Raw genomic sequence first — 16,849 nt, 5'->3', positions numbered from 1 at the left:
CTGGTATAACAGAACATTCAGGTTTTCTCTGTGTACTGCGTCTTCTAACTCTATTTTTTGTTTTGAAATGGTTGCTTTTGAAAATGTTCAACCAGTCTTTTTGCCTTTCAGACTGATTAGCTACTTATTGTTCTGTTTTCCCCATTCTTTTATCTTTTGACTTACTATATTCCTCCTGTGTCACTTAGTTTAAACACTTCTGTTATTTTTTCCTGTAAGTTAGTGAAAGCCATTTCCTGTACTAAGTCTGAAAGCTGAACTGTTTTTTGCTGAACAACTGTAAGTTTTTTTCCCAGTCAGAACTTTCTTCTCCATTTCTCGTTGATTTTCCTCTTGCTTTATCAAATGTCTTCTTTGCTGGCATCCAGACAGCACAGTTACTAGTGAGTAATTTAATTTTACCCAGGTTAACAATTTCTCAGCTTTATCACTTTTAGTCAACCTGCTCCTCAATGTGCAGCCATCTTGGAAGTTTGAGGTTCAGGCCTTTGACCTCTGAACAGGTGTCTGCTATGGGAATTCTACCAACAATCCTTATGTCAGCACATATGCATCCCTGTGTGCGTACAGTGACCACTGCCTCTCTGACAAAATTTTTGCTGAGGTCTTTGCCCATTCCCCTGTTTCCTCTACAAGAGTGAGAATGTTGGGTTCTGTGTAGGATGCCTTAAGTTTGTCTGGACTCCCTTCATCCATTTATTACTCACCTGTGAGACTTGGAAGGAAACATCAGCAAAAGAGGAAGCCCTGGGCTCATTCTTTGCCCGACCTTTAGGATAATTAATGCTCAGCTTCCCCACCCCAACGACCCCAAGTTCAAGGAGATACCGGAGGTGATGAAGCAAAAGACAAGAATGTCTCCTGACCTTCCATCCTATCCTCAGTACATCCTGCAAGAGCTCCTCTAACCTCCAGCAGTAGTCCTCCTTGGTGGTTCTCCAGCCAGTATGATGGTGTGGCAGGTGATGCAGACAACATGAAAGATCTCAGTATTGTGGGTGCTAGCCTAAGAAATTCATACAAAATCTCCCTGCCCTCTCAAATATTGGACTTGTTGGATGCAGTACCCAAGACTGACCCAATTGATGCCGCCTTGTCCCTTAAAAAGGCTCCCAACTATGCAGAACGCCCTTGATGGCCATCTTCATGACAAAGTTTCCCTAGCAGTGGACAGTTTCAGGAAGTGTACATACTCCTCTTTCAATTTAAGGGCAGTAAACTGTCTGTCACACATGCTCTGATTCTAACAATAGTTATCTTATGAAATGGTACAATCGCTGGCTTGATAAAGTACTGAAGTTCAATATTCAATTTCATTTGGCAACAGTTTCATCCTTAGTAAACCTCACCCTGTACTTTGCCAATAATTCTCTGCATTGTCCAGCAGTAACACCATAAAAGATGCACTAGCATGGCAGGTTGCATCCTCATGATTTTGCAGTGGATGCTTTTTTCTTTTATCCCAACAGTATAGTTTGATCAAGTATGTCAAGTCTCACTTCGAGAACCCCAAGAAACAGCACAAAATTGCCTATTGCAGTTGTGAAGTTTCGCACTTTGGAGACAATTCTGTAGAATGTTGTGGAGTGCACGTCTGCTGTAGTATATACATGGCCAGCAGCCACAGTAGAGTAATTGATTAAGAGTGTTCGGACAGAACCAGTGGGGCTGTGGCAATTTCCTGAGTATCCCCCACTGCAGAGGAGACAATAATCATCATCAGCAGGGATATTACAGTGCACCTTCATGTGGGCAGCAGCCTAATCCCTGAGATCTTGCCTGATAGTCCCACTCTGGAGGCAGTTGGTAGTCATTTCTTCCCTCCACTTGCTTGCATTAATGGCCGTCATGCAGGATAGATGGGTAAAGACAATATCCAGACGTTATGCAGTACCCATCTTAACCCCCATATCAGGACCACCTACCATTACTGGAAATCCCACCCCATGAAGAGTGTGGCAAAGAAAGAGGTGTTTCTCACAAACATGAGACATTCAAGAGGTTCCACTAGATCAGAGAGGATGCAACTTTTACTTCAGGTTCTTTTTAATTTCAAAGAAAACCAAGTAAGGCCCATTCTAGCTCTCAGCAGCCTAAACCAGTTCATTAAAGTAATCTTTTTGCACATTATCTGTGCAGTAACTCCTTCTTTGTCTTTATGGAGACACTGGATGATGTCCTTCTATTCTCATGTTACAGTATTCATAACCTTTGGGTTAGCCTCCACCTATTGACCTGAATGTCTGGTCAGTATGCAAAAGCTTTAGTCACTGCAAGTTATGCGGGAAGTTGGACATTGGCCGTAAGGTGCATGGGCCATAAAAATGATGTCTGCATGTACCTTCCTTAGAGCTTCTCTGCTGCCAGTCAAACGTCAGCTCATCTTACCATCTGTGCCATCAGATCCTGTGATTTAAAGATAAGTACACCATTGGGGCCTTTTTTTCTTGTTCTTTCTTTTTGGTCACTGGATGCCTGCCCAGGTTCATGTCATCCAGAAACAAAGTGTAAGTATGGACATCAGATCCCATATAAGGATGCCCATGAACTGTGTCTCTTCTGCCTACGGCCCAACTACGCACAAACATAAGGCCTGTAAGATTTGTCAGACCTTTGTCCCAATGACTCTTCACAGCTGTCTGCACACCCTTAATATCTATCTAGAGAACCAAAGCATCTTGCTCTTGTGATGGAAGGGCCGTCCGGTCGTACCGCCGAGCCACCAAAAAAGAAGGCCAATGTTACCAGGCCTGAACCTATTGCTGCACCTCTTCCACCTGACATTCCTCCTGTGGCTGAGATATGCCTGGAGGAATGTACAGAACCAGGCGACTGTGGTATAGCGGGTACCTTTCCAGAGGCCAAAAAAACCAAGGTCTGAAAGCGTGTCTGTTGAGGTAATGCAGATGTCGGGTGCTGACAATGAGGAGGAACCTCGGCTTGTTGTGGACGTCCAGACCGGTCCTTCCACCATTAGTGAGGCTTCTGAACCTAGGCCCTCCTTAGCACCTATGCACTCCAGGCCTGTTTCTTCTTTAAAAAGGAAACAGAAAACCAAACATGTGACTTCATCTCTTGAGAGCTTGCCTGATTGGCAAGCTTTCTCTCAGTCCTTATTCAATGCCTTTATGGCCCTTAGGGCTTCCATGGCTGCTTCTCCTCTGACTGGCCCTCCTGTTATCAGCCCTAGGACTCAGACTGCAGAATCTCTTTCAACAGAGGCTGAAGACTCTTCAGATTCCTCTTCAGAGGATTCTCTGTCTTATGCTTTCCCAGATGCCTTCCACTCTAGGGTATGCCTCCCCAAAAGAGGACTCTGCTGAGGTGGATTCCCCTAGGGATGATCTTACCTTTGGAGAACTCATCTCTTGGATGAGAGAGTTTTTCAAATTAGACTCCAAAGAAATGTCTTAAGTCCATAACAGGCATTATGAACTCCTACAAATGGATACCCCCTTCTCCTTCTGCCATTCCACCAGTCCTGCCAGCCTTCTTAGATGCCTTTTCTGCAGCTTCTAAAAATCATGAATCCCAACCCCTTGCCCTTAGAAGGCCTGACAAATTTTATAAGGTCCTAGAAGGGGATAAATTTCAAACAAAATGTCCTTTTGCAGGTCCTGGTACCATTTCTGTCTCTGCAGACAAATCCTCCAGACTGCTACCCTCTACCTCTGTCCTTCCTACTGATAAGGACGGAAAAACTATGGAGACACTTGGCAAGAAGGTGTACACCTCTGCCACTTTAGCATTAGGGCCATCAACTGCCAGACATGCATGTCTAAGTACAGTCTGGCCATTTTGAGTCTGGCTTCAAAGCTCTTGGCTGATCTCCCTGATTTGGCCACAAAGTCACAAATCTCTAACCTGATCTCCTTGTCCTCACAAGTGATAAGACACTCAATCAAATGCAGTTATGATGCTGCAGAGGCCTTGGCCAAATCTGCAGCTTCTGCCTCAGTGCTCAGAAGGTAATCTTGGGTGAGGCTTCAACCCCTACGTGACTATATCAGAACTAAACTTCAAGATGCTTCCCTGGACAATACTGTCTTGTTTGGGGCCCAAGTGGCTAACTTTTCAAAACCCTTCAACAGAAGGAGAAAGAGCTACAGGACTTGAAACATTTGTTTGTGTCCCTTATCCCTAAATTCTACAGATTGTTACAGTACCGTCCAGAAACATCTCCAGACAGTCCTTTCTGTTCTGCAGTCTCTGGGTTTCACTATCAACTTCCCCAAATCCAGCCTAAACCCCTCCCTGGACCAAGTCTTCCTGGGGTGCAGGATCAGGACAGACATTATGATGGCATTCCTCTCACCACAACAGGTGGAAAGCCTGAATGAATACCTGTTGTCTGTCATCCACACCCCTGCAATGACAGCAAGAGAATACCTCAGACTCTTAGGGTACATGGCTTCTACAATCCCCATGTTTTCTCATGTGGAGTCTTGCCAGTGGCATCTTCAGTGGTACCTGAGGCACACATGGAACCAACACTCCCACCCCTTGGACCATACCATTCCCTTCCTACCATGCCTAAGGAAGGAGATCTTTTGGTGGGTGGATCAAGTCTCTTACCTTGCAACCCCTAACTCCATTCCAGGAAATGGACACAGATGCTTCACAACTAGATTGGGGAGCTGCTGTGGGCAGCTTAAAGGTGCAAGGCATGTTGACAGGCCCCTTCAAGGAGGAGTACATCAACATGAAAGAGATGAGGGCTGTCATCAATGCATTGAAGGCCTTCCAAGTTATTCTGAAGCAAGGACCCCTGAGGTTGTTCATGGACAACACCACTGTTCTTTGGTATGGGAACAAGCAGGGGGGAACAAGATCATACTTGCTATGCAGAGTTGACCTCCAGGCCCAGCATGGCGTCGTTCTGCAGGCGGTCTATATCCCCTCAGCTCAGAACACTCAGGCAGACATCTTCAGCAGGTCCATGTCACAATCCCATGCGTGGGTGGTACATAGGGTTGTGTTTCTGGACGTAGTCCACAGGTGGAGTATGCCACAAATAGATATGTTTGCCACCCCTCTGAACAGACGACTTCTACATTTTTGTACCAGGACACCCTCCCCCTTAGCTAGGATGATGGACGCATTCTGTATCTCATGGAAGGGGATGTTTCTGTACTCATTCCCCCCTTCCACCTCTTACAAAAAGTCCTAACAAAAATTCAACAGGACAAACCAAAAATCTTGTTGGTGACTCCCTTTTGACCAAGACAGCACTGATGTCCCCTCCTTCTGCATTTAGCCAGAGGCAATCATCACAAGAGTCAACCTACTCACATGGGACAAGGGATCCCTAATCCATCACTGCTTGGAATCTCTGAGCCTAACCCTGTGGGTGATAAGTTTTGATCCCTTTCAAACACCTTTACTCTGAGGACATGCTAAATGTCCTGCAGGAGGCCAGGAAACCTAATGGTAGGAGATCCTATTTGTTCAAATGGCAAATGCTCTCCGTTTGATGTCTAAAAAGACAGCTAGATCCATTTCAAGGAGAGGCCCCCTTTGTGCTGTCTTATCTGTGTGAATTGTTGCAGGTAGGGTTGGCATATTCCTCTGTTAAAGCCCACCTTGCTGCTATTTCTACTTGTCTGCCTCTTGACCCTCCACTTGCTTCTAGACTTCAACTGAAATTATTCATGAAAGGAGTTCTACATCTCAGGCCCGCCAGGAGGCCAGTTCCACTGCCCTGGGACCTGAACTGTATGTTAGAGAAGTTCACCGTTGCCCCATTTGAGCCAGCAGCTACAAGCCTCTCTAAAGTACTGATCTTGGAAAATTGTTTTTGGTGGCCCTGACATCAGCTAGGAGAATATCAGAGCTCCAGGTCCTCATGGTCATCCCACCATTTTTTAATCTTCCACAAGGATAGGGTAACCCTACAGACTAACCCATCCTTTATGCCTAAGTGGTCAATGAGTTGTCCCTGAACCAGTGTATCCATCTCCCCACCTTTTTCCCACAACTCCAGAATGACAGCAAGATAGTCTGGCATTCCCATGATGTTCACAAACTAAGATTCTACCTTGACAAGACCAAATCCCTTAGGAGATCAGAGCAACTGTTTGCCTCCTTTCACCCCAGGGCTGTGGGAAAAGCTGTGACAAAGCAGACTGTCTCTACCTGGATTTCTAAAGCCATCTCCTTTTGTTATACCTATCATGTCAAACGCCAACTTAAAAGCCCATTCCAGTAGGGCCATGGCCTCCTGTGGAGCATTTTTCAAAGGGCTGGACACTGCTTCTATTCTAGAAGCAGCTACCTGGCCATCTGACCATACCTTCACCAAACACTACAGACTGTACCACATCTCCCGATCTAGAGCAGACTTTGCTAGGGCAATCCTGCATGGATTTTTAGAAAATAGTTCCAAACCACCCTATTCTTCTTCCCTTTGAGCTATGGGCATTTAACCAGAGGTTATGAATATTGCAACATGAAAATAGAAGGACATAGAATAGTTGTGTCAGATCTTACCATAACCATAGATGTCCTTCTCTTCCATGTTGCAGTATTCTATCCCACCCTCCTACCCCCTTGAAAAAGAAAAAGCTTTGCTGGATGATTCAGGACTTGTGCAGCTATCCTGGGACTAGGGTCCAACTGGGGCATTCAGTTCTGAGGAAGGTACATTCAGACGTCAATTTTATGGCCCACACACGCTGTGGCCAACGTCAGATGTCCCATGTACCTTGCAGTGACTAAAGCTTTTATATACTGGCCAGAAGTTTGGGTCACTAGGTGAAGGCTAACCCAAAGGTTATGAATACTGCAACATGGATGGGAAGGACATCTATGGCTATGGCAAGATTTTACACAACTACTCTTTCTCTTTCGACCTCCAGGACACTTGCATACGTATAAAAAAACTAGGAAGGGATACAGTAGGTTTTTTTACTTTCGAGTAGGTGATGGTCCTTCTCAGTTCAGGATGCTTTCCTTTGGTATCACCTCCATCTCCTAGACATTGTGTGTGTGTCTGTTGCAACAAAGCAGAATCAAGAAAGGGTCAGGGTTTTTCCTTTTGTGGACAACTGTATGACAACCTGACAAGAAGAAACCTTTTTTTTTTTTTTTTTTTTTTTTTTTTAAAGTGCAGAAGTCTGATGCAGTTTTCATAATGAATGGGTTAGCACCATTGATGAAAAGCCAGGATAACGGAGCTTTACCTTCCCAGTATCTTACAGCTGTGTGACGTCAGCTCATAAATGTAGGGGTATATAGGCAGATGTACAAGTATAATTCCCCAGAATATCTCACTGCCAGCCCAAACGCAGGTGGTGTATCCTTCAGACTGATTGTAGTTTGGTCGTTGGTACTATTGCTTTGAGTAAACAGATAAGTGTCCCATTGGGGAGCCTTCCTTTGCTCTTCTAAAGTGTTTTTGCTTACCAGTATTAGATGTTAGCTAGGAGGGGTAAATGTGATTGTGGGAGGCAAATTCCATACAAAGACTTACATACGCAGTATCTTTGTATAATAGGCAAATTCTGCACAAAGACTTTCATGCCTGGTGTCTTTTCCGCTTAGGAGCGAAACACAGCAGCAAGACCTGTTCCATTTGCCAGTTGTTTGTATCTAAGACATTGTGATACAGTTTGTTCTTGCTTAATACTTTTCAGGAGACCCAACTTCTTAAACACTTGGCCCACTAAAAAGATGTTTGATTCCACTTACCCGGATATACCATTACCTCTTAAGAAGTAGCGTAAAAGACCTAGGCCAGAAACCCTGTTAACTCTTGACTCCGATGTACCCACTGAGATTTCAGAACTCATGGTACATCCTGTTCCTTCTCAGACCCAGTTGGTGTCTGATATGGCATTGATGGAGGTTATTACTGCAGAACCTGTGGATAAAACTGAAGCATATATCATTATCTCATAGGGTCCAGAGGACATCCCCCAGATACTAGTTAGGGAGAAGATCCCAAGTAAAGTTATTGAGTTATATCAGGGATCTGAACCACCACATTTGGTTCAGGTGGATGTCATGCCAAAGAATAAACACCAAAAAACTAAACCTGTAACTTCTCCCCCTTGTCCTCCTAGGGAGAAGGAGTGAGGATAGACTTTTCTCAAGACCTATTACAAGGCCATTATGGCCCTGAAGATACCATCCTTTTCTTACACCCCCCCCTCCCCAAAGGTTGCTGTTGATTCATCTATTTCTGAAGATGAGGAAGCTACTGATTCAGATCGTTCCATTCCCTGGTGTATTCATACTCATATCCTGTCCCCTGAACATGTCCATTCAACAGATGAAGATGCACTTTCTTCTGAGTTTCTCGTGGAAGAAGCTTCTTTTGGAGCGAAAATATTAAACATGATGAAATATTTTGATTGGGAGTTTAGGCAGATTAGAGGTTCAGAAAAGATACTACATCCTCTTTGAAATGGGCATTCCTACCCTTCCCAGTCCCCCTGTTCTTAAGGCCTTCTAGGATGCCTTTAAAACCGCCTCTGTTGCCCCTGACTCAGTCTCCTGTCCCCAAAAGGTCAGACAGATTTTATAAAGTCCCTGAAGATCTTAAATTCTTGTGTAAAAGTTTTGTGCCAGACCCCTCTGCAGTATCTTTCTCTCTTCTGATAAACCTTCTAAGCTACTACCTAATGCCAGTGCACTCCTTTCAGATAAGGTTAGTAGAGCTGTGGATAGGTGGATTAAAATGTTTATACCTCCTGTACTGTGGCATTCAGGGATATAAATTACCAAACCCAAATGAACAAGTATTTGATACCCCCCCCCCCCTCAGTTCCATATACAAGGTAGTGGTGGATGCACATTGGACAGATTCTAAACAGCAAATGTTGTCTTTACTTAATCAGGTTATACAAGAAGCCAGGCACAGCATTCAATGTAGCTGTGATGCTTTAGAGGCCTCATAAAGAGCGGCTGCCACTGGTTCTGTCCTCTGTAGGTATGCCTGGATCTGCAATCAACCAATCGAGAAAGATAAAATTATAGGTTCTCCTTTAGACAAAAAACTTCTGTTTGTATATCAGGCATCCCGTCTTTTCCAAACCCTCTAAGAACAGGGTAAAACCATGAAAGACTGCAGACTGCTTCTACTAACCTCCACACCTAGGGTACCAGAGAAATTACCCAACAAAACCAGCGTCTTTTGTTAGAGGATATCCTAGGCACAGCCAAAAATGCAGGAGGTCCCACAGAAAGAGATTCCCAGAGAAATCACAAAGAGCTTCCTCTTCTGGGAAGCCTCCCCTTGCAGACGAATCTCTGTGACTATCTACAAAGTCTCATGCCCTACCTGTCCCCCACCCAGCCCCTTCCACTCTCAAAATAGCTTACCCAGTCAATATGCACCTGAGAAAAGATTGCCACAGACCAATGAGGGCTATTGGTTATAAAAAGGGATACACCATGTCCTGGATAGAAATCAGTCCTCTAAATGGTATGCTACCCCCTCCCCACAACCACATGCACTTGCATTCACCCATCCTGTGTAAATGTCAGGTACAAGGCACAATAGAACCAGTACCTTGGAGATTTGTGGGAAATTGCTTTTACTCCAGATGTTTCTTAATTCCAATGAAAGAAGATCAATGGAGACCCATACTAGGCCCATGTCTGCTAAATACCTTTCTAATAGTCTCAGCTTTTAAAATGCTTTTCTTGCAGACTTTACTTCCATTCATTCTGCCTCAGGCTTTTTTAATATGTCTAGATCTAAAAGTTGCTAACCTGTGTATTCCAATTTGCCTCCCTTGCAGGAGATTCCTCAGGCTTTATGATGCGACATCTCATTTTGTTTATTGTTTTGCCTTTTGGGCTTTCCAGAGTCCCAAGCGTTTTCCAGAGTATTTGGCACCAGTATTTGCTATTGTTGAACACAAGGAATCCATATTTTCCCTACTAAGGCAACTTGTTAATCCAAGCATCCTCTCCTCAGATACTCTGCAACAATTCCAACTAACCCCCTAGTTTCTCTCACAGTTGGGGTTCACTGTCAACTACAAGTCCTTCCTGCAGTCAGCTCAGAATGTAGTTTTCCTGGGCTGTAGACTGGACACCATAAAGATGCAGGTCTACCTATCTCAGGAAAAAGTGCAAAGCTTTGCAGATTACTTTCACAACATGACCTTCCTTAGCCAAATGCTTTACTATAGAGATACTAAGAGACTTAGGATTTATGGCACCAACTATTCCAGAGTTACCTGTAGCCAGACTGCATATGAGTAAATTCCAAAGGTACTTGAAAACAGTTTTGTCCCAGCACTCACTCCCTAGACAGTAATCTCGCTAATACCTTGTCTCAGGAGAGAGTTCTGAGGGTGGTGGGACCAGGTGATGTTCAACCCCAGGCTTTTCTTCATTCCACCCCTTCACTAAATGCATGCAGATGCCTTGGATGAGGCATGGGGGCCTGGATAGGGACACAACACTGGGTTTAGGCAAATGGCAGCCAAACTACTAAAGGTGCACATCGGCATGAAGGAGATGAAGACCCTCATCAACGCTCTTAAAGTATTTTCTCATGTCTGGTGGCCAGGTCTCCTACGGGTGTTCAATTCCAACAGCAAAGCTATGTGGCACACAGACCAGAAGGAACCAGATCTTACCAACTGTACAGATCAGCACAAACCGCTTGGAAGATTGCCAACCAGAAAAACATGTCTTTAGTAGCCATATATTTTCCATCACAGGACAATGTTAGCAGATGCACCAAGCAGGACCTTGGTAGGACCCTCACAAATGGACCAACAGACATTTCTTCTTGTACATTCTCCACCATTGGGGAACACCTCAGCTAGACCTATTTGATTCATAGATTAATAAGCTGCTCCTCCTCTTTTCTATCAGGGGCCCTTGCCCCTCAGCCTGAAGGACATATGCTTTCAGTTGACAGAAGATTCCTCTACGCCCTTCCTCCTTTACCTTTCATCCCAAGTGTTTTTCTAAAGGCTCAAAAAGTCAGAACTCTTGCTAGTGATCCCCCCTTCTAGCCAAGACAACATTGGCTTCCTCTTCTTTTTCACCTCTCTAGGGGCAGCTACCACAAACTGCCACTACAGGCGGATGTCATCACATGTGAGAAAAAGTCACTACTACACTCCAGCCTGTCATCCGTGTGCCTAACCTTCTCTTCCATCAAAGATCACATGTCTGCCATCTGCACATCAACCTCTCAATCCTCCTCTTATGTCCAGACACAAGGTCGTTATTCCTTAAAGGGGTGTTGCATCTTAGACTACTGAGGAAGCACATAATCCCTTCCTGGGATTTCAGCTTTGTGCTAGAAAAACTTAACTTTGCCTAATAATTCTTCAGCTAGGATAGTCTTAGTGCTTCAGGCTCTCATGGACAATCCTACCTTTTCTTATTTTTCACAAGGACAGGGTGACCTTGAGAATTAACCTTTTCATGTCTATAAGGAGTGAATGAACTGTCAGTTAAGCTGGCTATAAATCTCCCTACTTTCTTTCCAACCTGCAGAACCGGGGAAAGATTGCTACACTCGCTAGACGTTCACAGACAGTTAAGATTCTATCTGGACAAAAACAAATCCATTAGAAAAATCTGATCAACTGTTTGTCTCCTTTATGCACTTAAAATTGGGCCAACTAAAGTCTATAGAGACTGTTGCAAGCTGGATGTCTAAGGCCATTTCCTCGAGATGTTCTGTACATGGTAAGTCCTTGCCCTCATGCCCTTGAACTGACTCTGCCAGGGCAGTGACATCATCTGGGGCCTTCTACAGGACCATACTAGAAGCTGTGAACTGCTCATCTGTACACACCTTCACTAAACACTACAGGATTGATGTATTCTCAAGGTCTAGGGTTGCCTTCACTACATCAGTCCTTTTGGTCCTCATGGACAGTTCTGCAGCTCATTAACCAGCCACCCTTAAATCCCCTTCAGCTCTGAGAATCACCCATTTCTTTATGAATAGTCCAACAGTGATTTCAGTCAGAACATAGTACAGTTGTGTAAGAATTTACCATAGCAGTAGATGTCCTACTGTTCACTGTTGCAGTATTCCTTCCTTCCCTCCTGCCTCTCTAGATTATTTCTGTATAATATCCATAATCTCACTGCCACTGTTTCTCCTCCCTCTGTCCCTATATTGTGGACAGCATCTTAGAAAAAAGGGGCCTCCATTCCACTTCTTTCTTCGACCCTTCTAGCTGACCAGTCTCTCACTTTCAAGGGCCTTCAGGCTGCTGGCTTGGAGATAGCCTGAGGAATTACTGTCGTACATAAGCCTATATACCCATACGCTTACGAGCTGAGGTCACACTTCAGACTATGATTCTAGGACGATAAAGCTTTGATACCCCAGTTGGATGTTGGTGGTGATAACCCATTCATTATGAGTACTGCAGCAGTGATCAATAGGACATCTACTGTTATGGTAACTTCTTGCACAACTGTACTTTCTGAGCTCATTCCAGTCCTTAGGAGTTGCAGTGAACTGTGGAAATTCCCAGATGAATCCCACTTAATGTCACATTCATTTGTTGCAGATTGTATACAATTTTCTTGCAGTGTGTTCACTTCCTTTGACAGGGTTTTACTTCTTCAAAATACAGAGATTAATTTCACTCAGTTCAATTAGCCACAACCTTTGAGTCTCTCAAGGTCTTATGACTCATAGTGGAAACCATTTGCTTTGTTCCCTACAGCAGGCTCTGCATGAGAATACTCCTCAAACATTGAAGGTCCATTGGAATCAGTTCTTATAGCCAGTAACACTGATGGTAAAGAAGTCTACTTTGTGAAGTACCATATGCAGCGATGATTGCATGTGCTGAACCTACCTCTGGGCAGCTCCATCAAGTTCCCTGGCCAGTTTGTGATGTTAGTACAGGTACTTCTGTAAGGTAGGGGCAGTATCAGAATATACGCTGCATGTGCAGAAGCCAGACAGCACATCATGAAGATGATACTTTGGACAGTCCTTTCAACCTTACAAGCATTACTGGACATGTGTCCCAGTGTGTTACTGTCACAGAGAATACAGCTGTGCAATGGTGAATCAAAAATGTGTATTTGTGTTTGGGGGCGGGGGCATGGTCCTGCACATTGTCAAGAAGATATGGTATAGATAGGCTTTGTCTGCAAACCACTTTCTGACTGACATATCTGAGGAAAGACAGCTTTGTAGCAGACAGTCTCATCCAGTACTCACTGGTACCTCTTCAGTCTATCAGTAGCATGGAGCATTTCCCAACACTGTTGGAAGATTTTGCTATGACCTGTATGAATCCCCAACCGACAGTACATACAGCAACTTCTGTTCCTTAATTGCCTAGAAAGAGGAACATCCCAGGGATGCAGTCATGCAGGATTGGACCAAGGCTGTTTATCTTTCCCCCAATTACTTTTGATTTTAGAGGTCATTCCAAAGGCCAAGCAGTGCATGTGAAGGATCATTCTCATAGCCCTTTACAAGAGTTGCAAGATTTGGTTCCATCTGCTTTGGTCTTATGGCGAAGCCATGCTGTAGCATGGAGCATTTCCCAACACTGTTGGAAGTTTTTGCTATGACCTATGTGCATCCTCAACCAACAGTACATACAGCTACTTCTGTTCCTTCATTGCCTAGAAAGAGGAACATCCCAGGAATGCAGTCATGCAGGATTGGACACCAAGGCTGTTTATCTTTCCCCCAATTACTCTTGATTTTAGAGGTCATTCCAAAGGCCAAGCAATGCATGTGAAGGATCCTTCTCTTAGCCCTGTACAGGAGTTGCAAGATCTGGTTCCGTCTGCTTTGTTCTTATGGCAAAGCCATACTGTTGAAGCCCATCAGTACTCTGCTGTCTCATCCATCAGTCTTCACCCACACTTTCACACTGTTCGATTAACAGTATGATTACTGCATGTCCACTAATGACTAGACACTCATTACCCAGCGCGGTCTGGATTCTCACTTCTGTCTAGTGGCCAGTATGTGAAAACATAGAAAAGCAAATGAGTACATTCCTATATATAGCCTACTACTAAAATTTTTAGCATTTTTACCACTCCATTTCCAGTCATGCTGAACTATATTTTTAGGTATTAAACTGGCTTATGTTCATTATGGTTCACTTAGCTCTTTCATCAGGAGCTAATTCTACTTTGCTTCCTTCGTTAAGCGATTTCAGGGCCTTTCTTCAGAGTATCTTCCTTTATAAGTATTACCTTTTAAGGATCCTGCTCCCATATCATCTTGGAGAGCACCTCCACCCTTTAGGCCAGCAAGTTGGGACAGGATTAAATTTGTGTTATGGAAGACTCTCTTTCTCATGGCAGTGACCTCTGTGGATCAACTCATTTTGTCTAATCTTTCACAGAGATAGTATCCTCGTAGCAACCCTTCCTTTAAGGCTAAGGAAAGTGCTTGAAGTGAACATTAACCAGGTCTATGCATCTGCCTGTTTTCTTTCCTAAGTATTCTACCTACAGAGACATTTGATGCATTGTATGGATTTACACAAATGGCTTATTTTTTTCTGGAGAGAGTCAAGTCCATTAGAAACGATTCACAAAAATTTCCTTTTCAGACAAGATAATGTCAAAGGTTACCATTGTTATGTGGTTGACTGTGTTAAGTTTTGTTAAGAGCACAACAAATTTTAGCCATACATACCTAAAGCTCACTAATATGGTGGCTACATCTGAGGCCTTTTTTCAAAAATACAGTTGCAGATGATGGCTCCACTTTGGCTGTGAAGGCTTCATACTACAGGATGGGATCTATAACACCACCCAGGAGGGTAAGTTTAGAAGTCTGGGTAGGTTAATAAGGATGGCCATCCTCATGTCAGATAAGAATGTTATCTACTACCTATAGCATTAGACTTGAATATGTACCTCTTCATTAATATAACCACCTGTGATCAATAAGCACAAGGCTTAGAGGGAGTTTTGGTGAATCTGTAGTTATTCTGTTTCACTGTAGTATAACCCAAGACAGATACGAAGAGGACATTACTTTGCAAAGCATTATAAATAGAGAGGAGGCGCTAGCAGTTGTTTTGGGGTTGGCATAATGGTTAAGACACAAGGTTCAGGGTTTGATTCTAACTTCTGGTTATTGACTAGGCTTGTAGTCTGCAGACTGATAGCATAGTTATTACCCAACACGAACTTAGTCCCAACAAAAACTTGTAAAACACAGGCAGGAGAAAAAGGAAATCCAATAAACTCTTCCTGGGTAAAACGAATAGATTCTTTAATTCACGAACAACACACAATAAGTGCAGGCAAACAGTAAAAAGTGATATCCACACAAGCGCTTTCGCCTGAGTCTATGTCAGGCTTTTTCAAGATAATCACTAGTTCATTTTACAATGCTTAAATAGCTAGGTCGTCACATCCGCAAATTAATTTTAATTGTTTCTAATTAAACAATAATTAAATTAATCATTCTTAATAAATAAATTACATTTATTTTCTGAGTGTATGGCAATACCACGACTTGAAGTTATACTTCTTATCCATCCAATAAATAAGAATATATAAATAAAAATAAAAATATGAATAAGAATGTGTAAATATTATAATAGTTTTAGTACAAAAAATTCATCAGTTGTGCACAATTTAAACAAAGATTCATAAAATCCTTGAAAAAGTGCACAACTGATGAATTTCTTTGTACTAAAACTATTATAATATTTACACATTCTTATTCATATTTTTATTTTTATTTATATATTCTTATTTATTGGATGCATAAGAAGTATAACTTCAAGTCGTGGTATTGCCATACACTCAGAAAATAAATGTAATTTATTTATTAAGAATGATTAATTTAATTATTGTTTAATTAGAAACAATTATAGTTATTACCCAGCAAACCCACAAAAGTCTCCAGTGCTTAGCTACCCAAGTCCTGCCAGCCATAGTCATAATGGTTGCCAAGGACAGATGTATTCATCCAGATCTGAAGCTGTGGTAAGTACATAACTGTCATACTGTACTCGTCATATGATGGGTTTACCTCTTTCTGTAAATGTAAATGAATATGTAATATATGTAAAGACGGCCATGTCATCATATTCCAAAATTTGTTACATCTTTAAAGTGTATGCTACTTCCATCTATCTGACCTGGTTGTTTTGTTTCCATACAGTACAATATTTCGCCACAACAGCCAGGGGAAATTGCCAAAAGCAGAAGTCTGGACAGAAAAGTTGAACCTATAGTGTTAACAAAATGGAGGCACAGCACATGTGTACTGGATTCAAATGAGAAGGTAAGATATGTAGAGCAATTAGTCTAGTCTTTTGCCTTCTTTGCCTGTCTATCATTGCTTGTGTCTCTCTCTCTCTTGTCTTTCTCTCTAGCTGTATGACTGTCCCTCTAGTTTTGTTGGTCAGGTAGATTCCACTGAGCTTACGGCCCTTGAAATCTGAGGAGATAGCCATGTTGACAAGAAAAGACATGGTCAGGAACTGGTGACACTCCCCTTTTATTTTTCAACAAATGGCAACTGACTCTTGACATCAACCTGAAATATCACCAAAATAATTAGATGGTACCCTTGTTTAAGTCAAGACCTCGTTTGAAGGATGTTGCTTCAGGAGTGCAGCACCCAGTCTTACTGCACTGCAATTTGTGCATCTGAGTATGAATATAGGTATGTGATGTGGAGATAGAACCCACAGCCTTCTGCCCTTCCAGCATCAGAATAGAACCCACAGCCTACTGCACTTCCTAGCATCAGATGTGAGTTTGCTACTTGTTGACCCACTGATACTTCTGTTAAGTAAAATGTGATATTGGGGAGATTACTCTGCAGTTTAGTGTGATTAAAATAAAAACTGCATTTTATTTATACTTTATTATTTTCAAATACACCATCAGACTGACACATTCATTT

At 42.9% G+C, this 16,849-nt stretch overlaps 1 protein-coding gene across 9 annotated transcripts in view; it reads left to right on the top strand.

Moving 5' to 3' along the window:
* Nucleotides 1–16,849, top strand: part of ARHGAP12 (Rho GTPase activating protein 12) — a 1,910,410-nt gene that overhangs the window by 1,120,721 nt on the left and 772,840 nt on the right. For all 9 annotated transcript variants that reach the window (XM_044066697.1, XM_044066699.1, XM_044066698.1 and 6 more), the window contains one exon: nt 16,100–16,222. In XM_044066697.1, coding sequence (XP_043922632.1) covers nt 16,100–16,222 — 123 coding nt within the window. The remainder of the gene's footprint in view (nt 1–16,099; nt 16,223–16,849) is intronic.

This window comes from Protopterus annectens, chromosome 3.part1, assembly GCF_019279795.1.
Source record: "Protopterus annectens isolate FY-2018-M chromosome 3.part1, PAN1.0, whole genome shotgun sequence".
NCBI classification, from domain to species: Eukaryota; Metazoa; Chordata; order Ceratodontiformes; family Protopteridae; genus Protopterus; species Protopterus annectens.
Note: the sequence above shows the minus strand (reverse complement) of the source record. Positions and strands in the feature narration are given on the sequence as shown.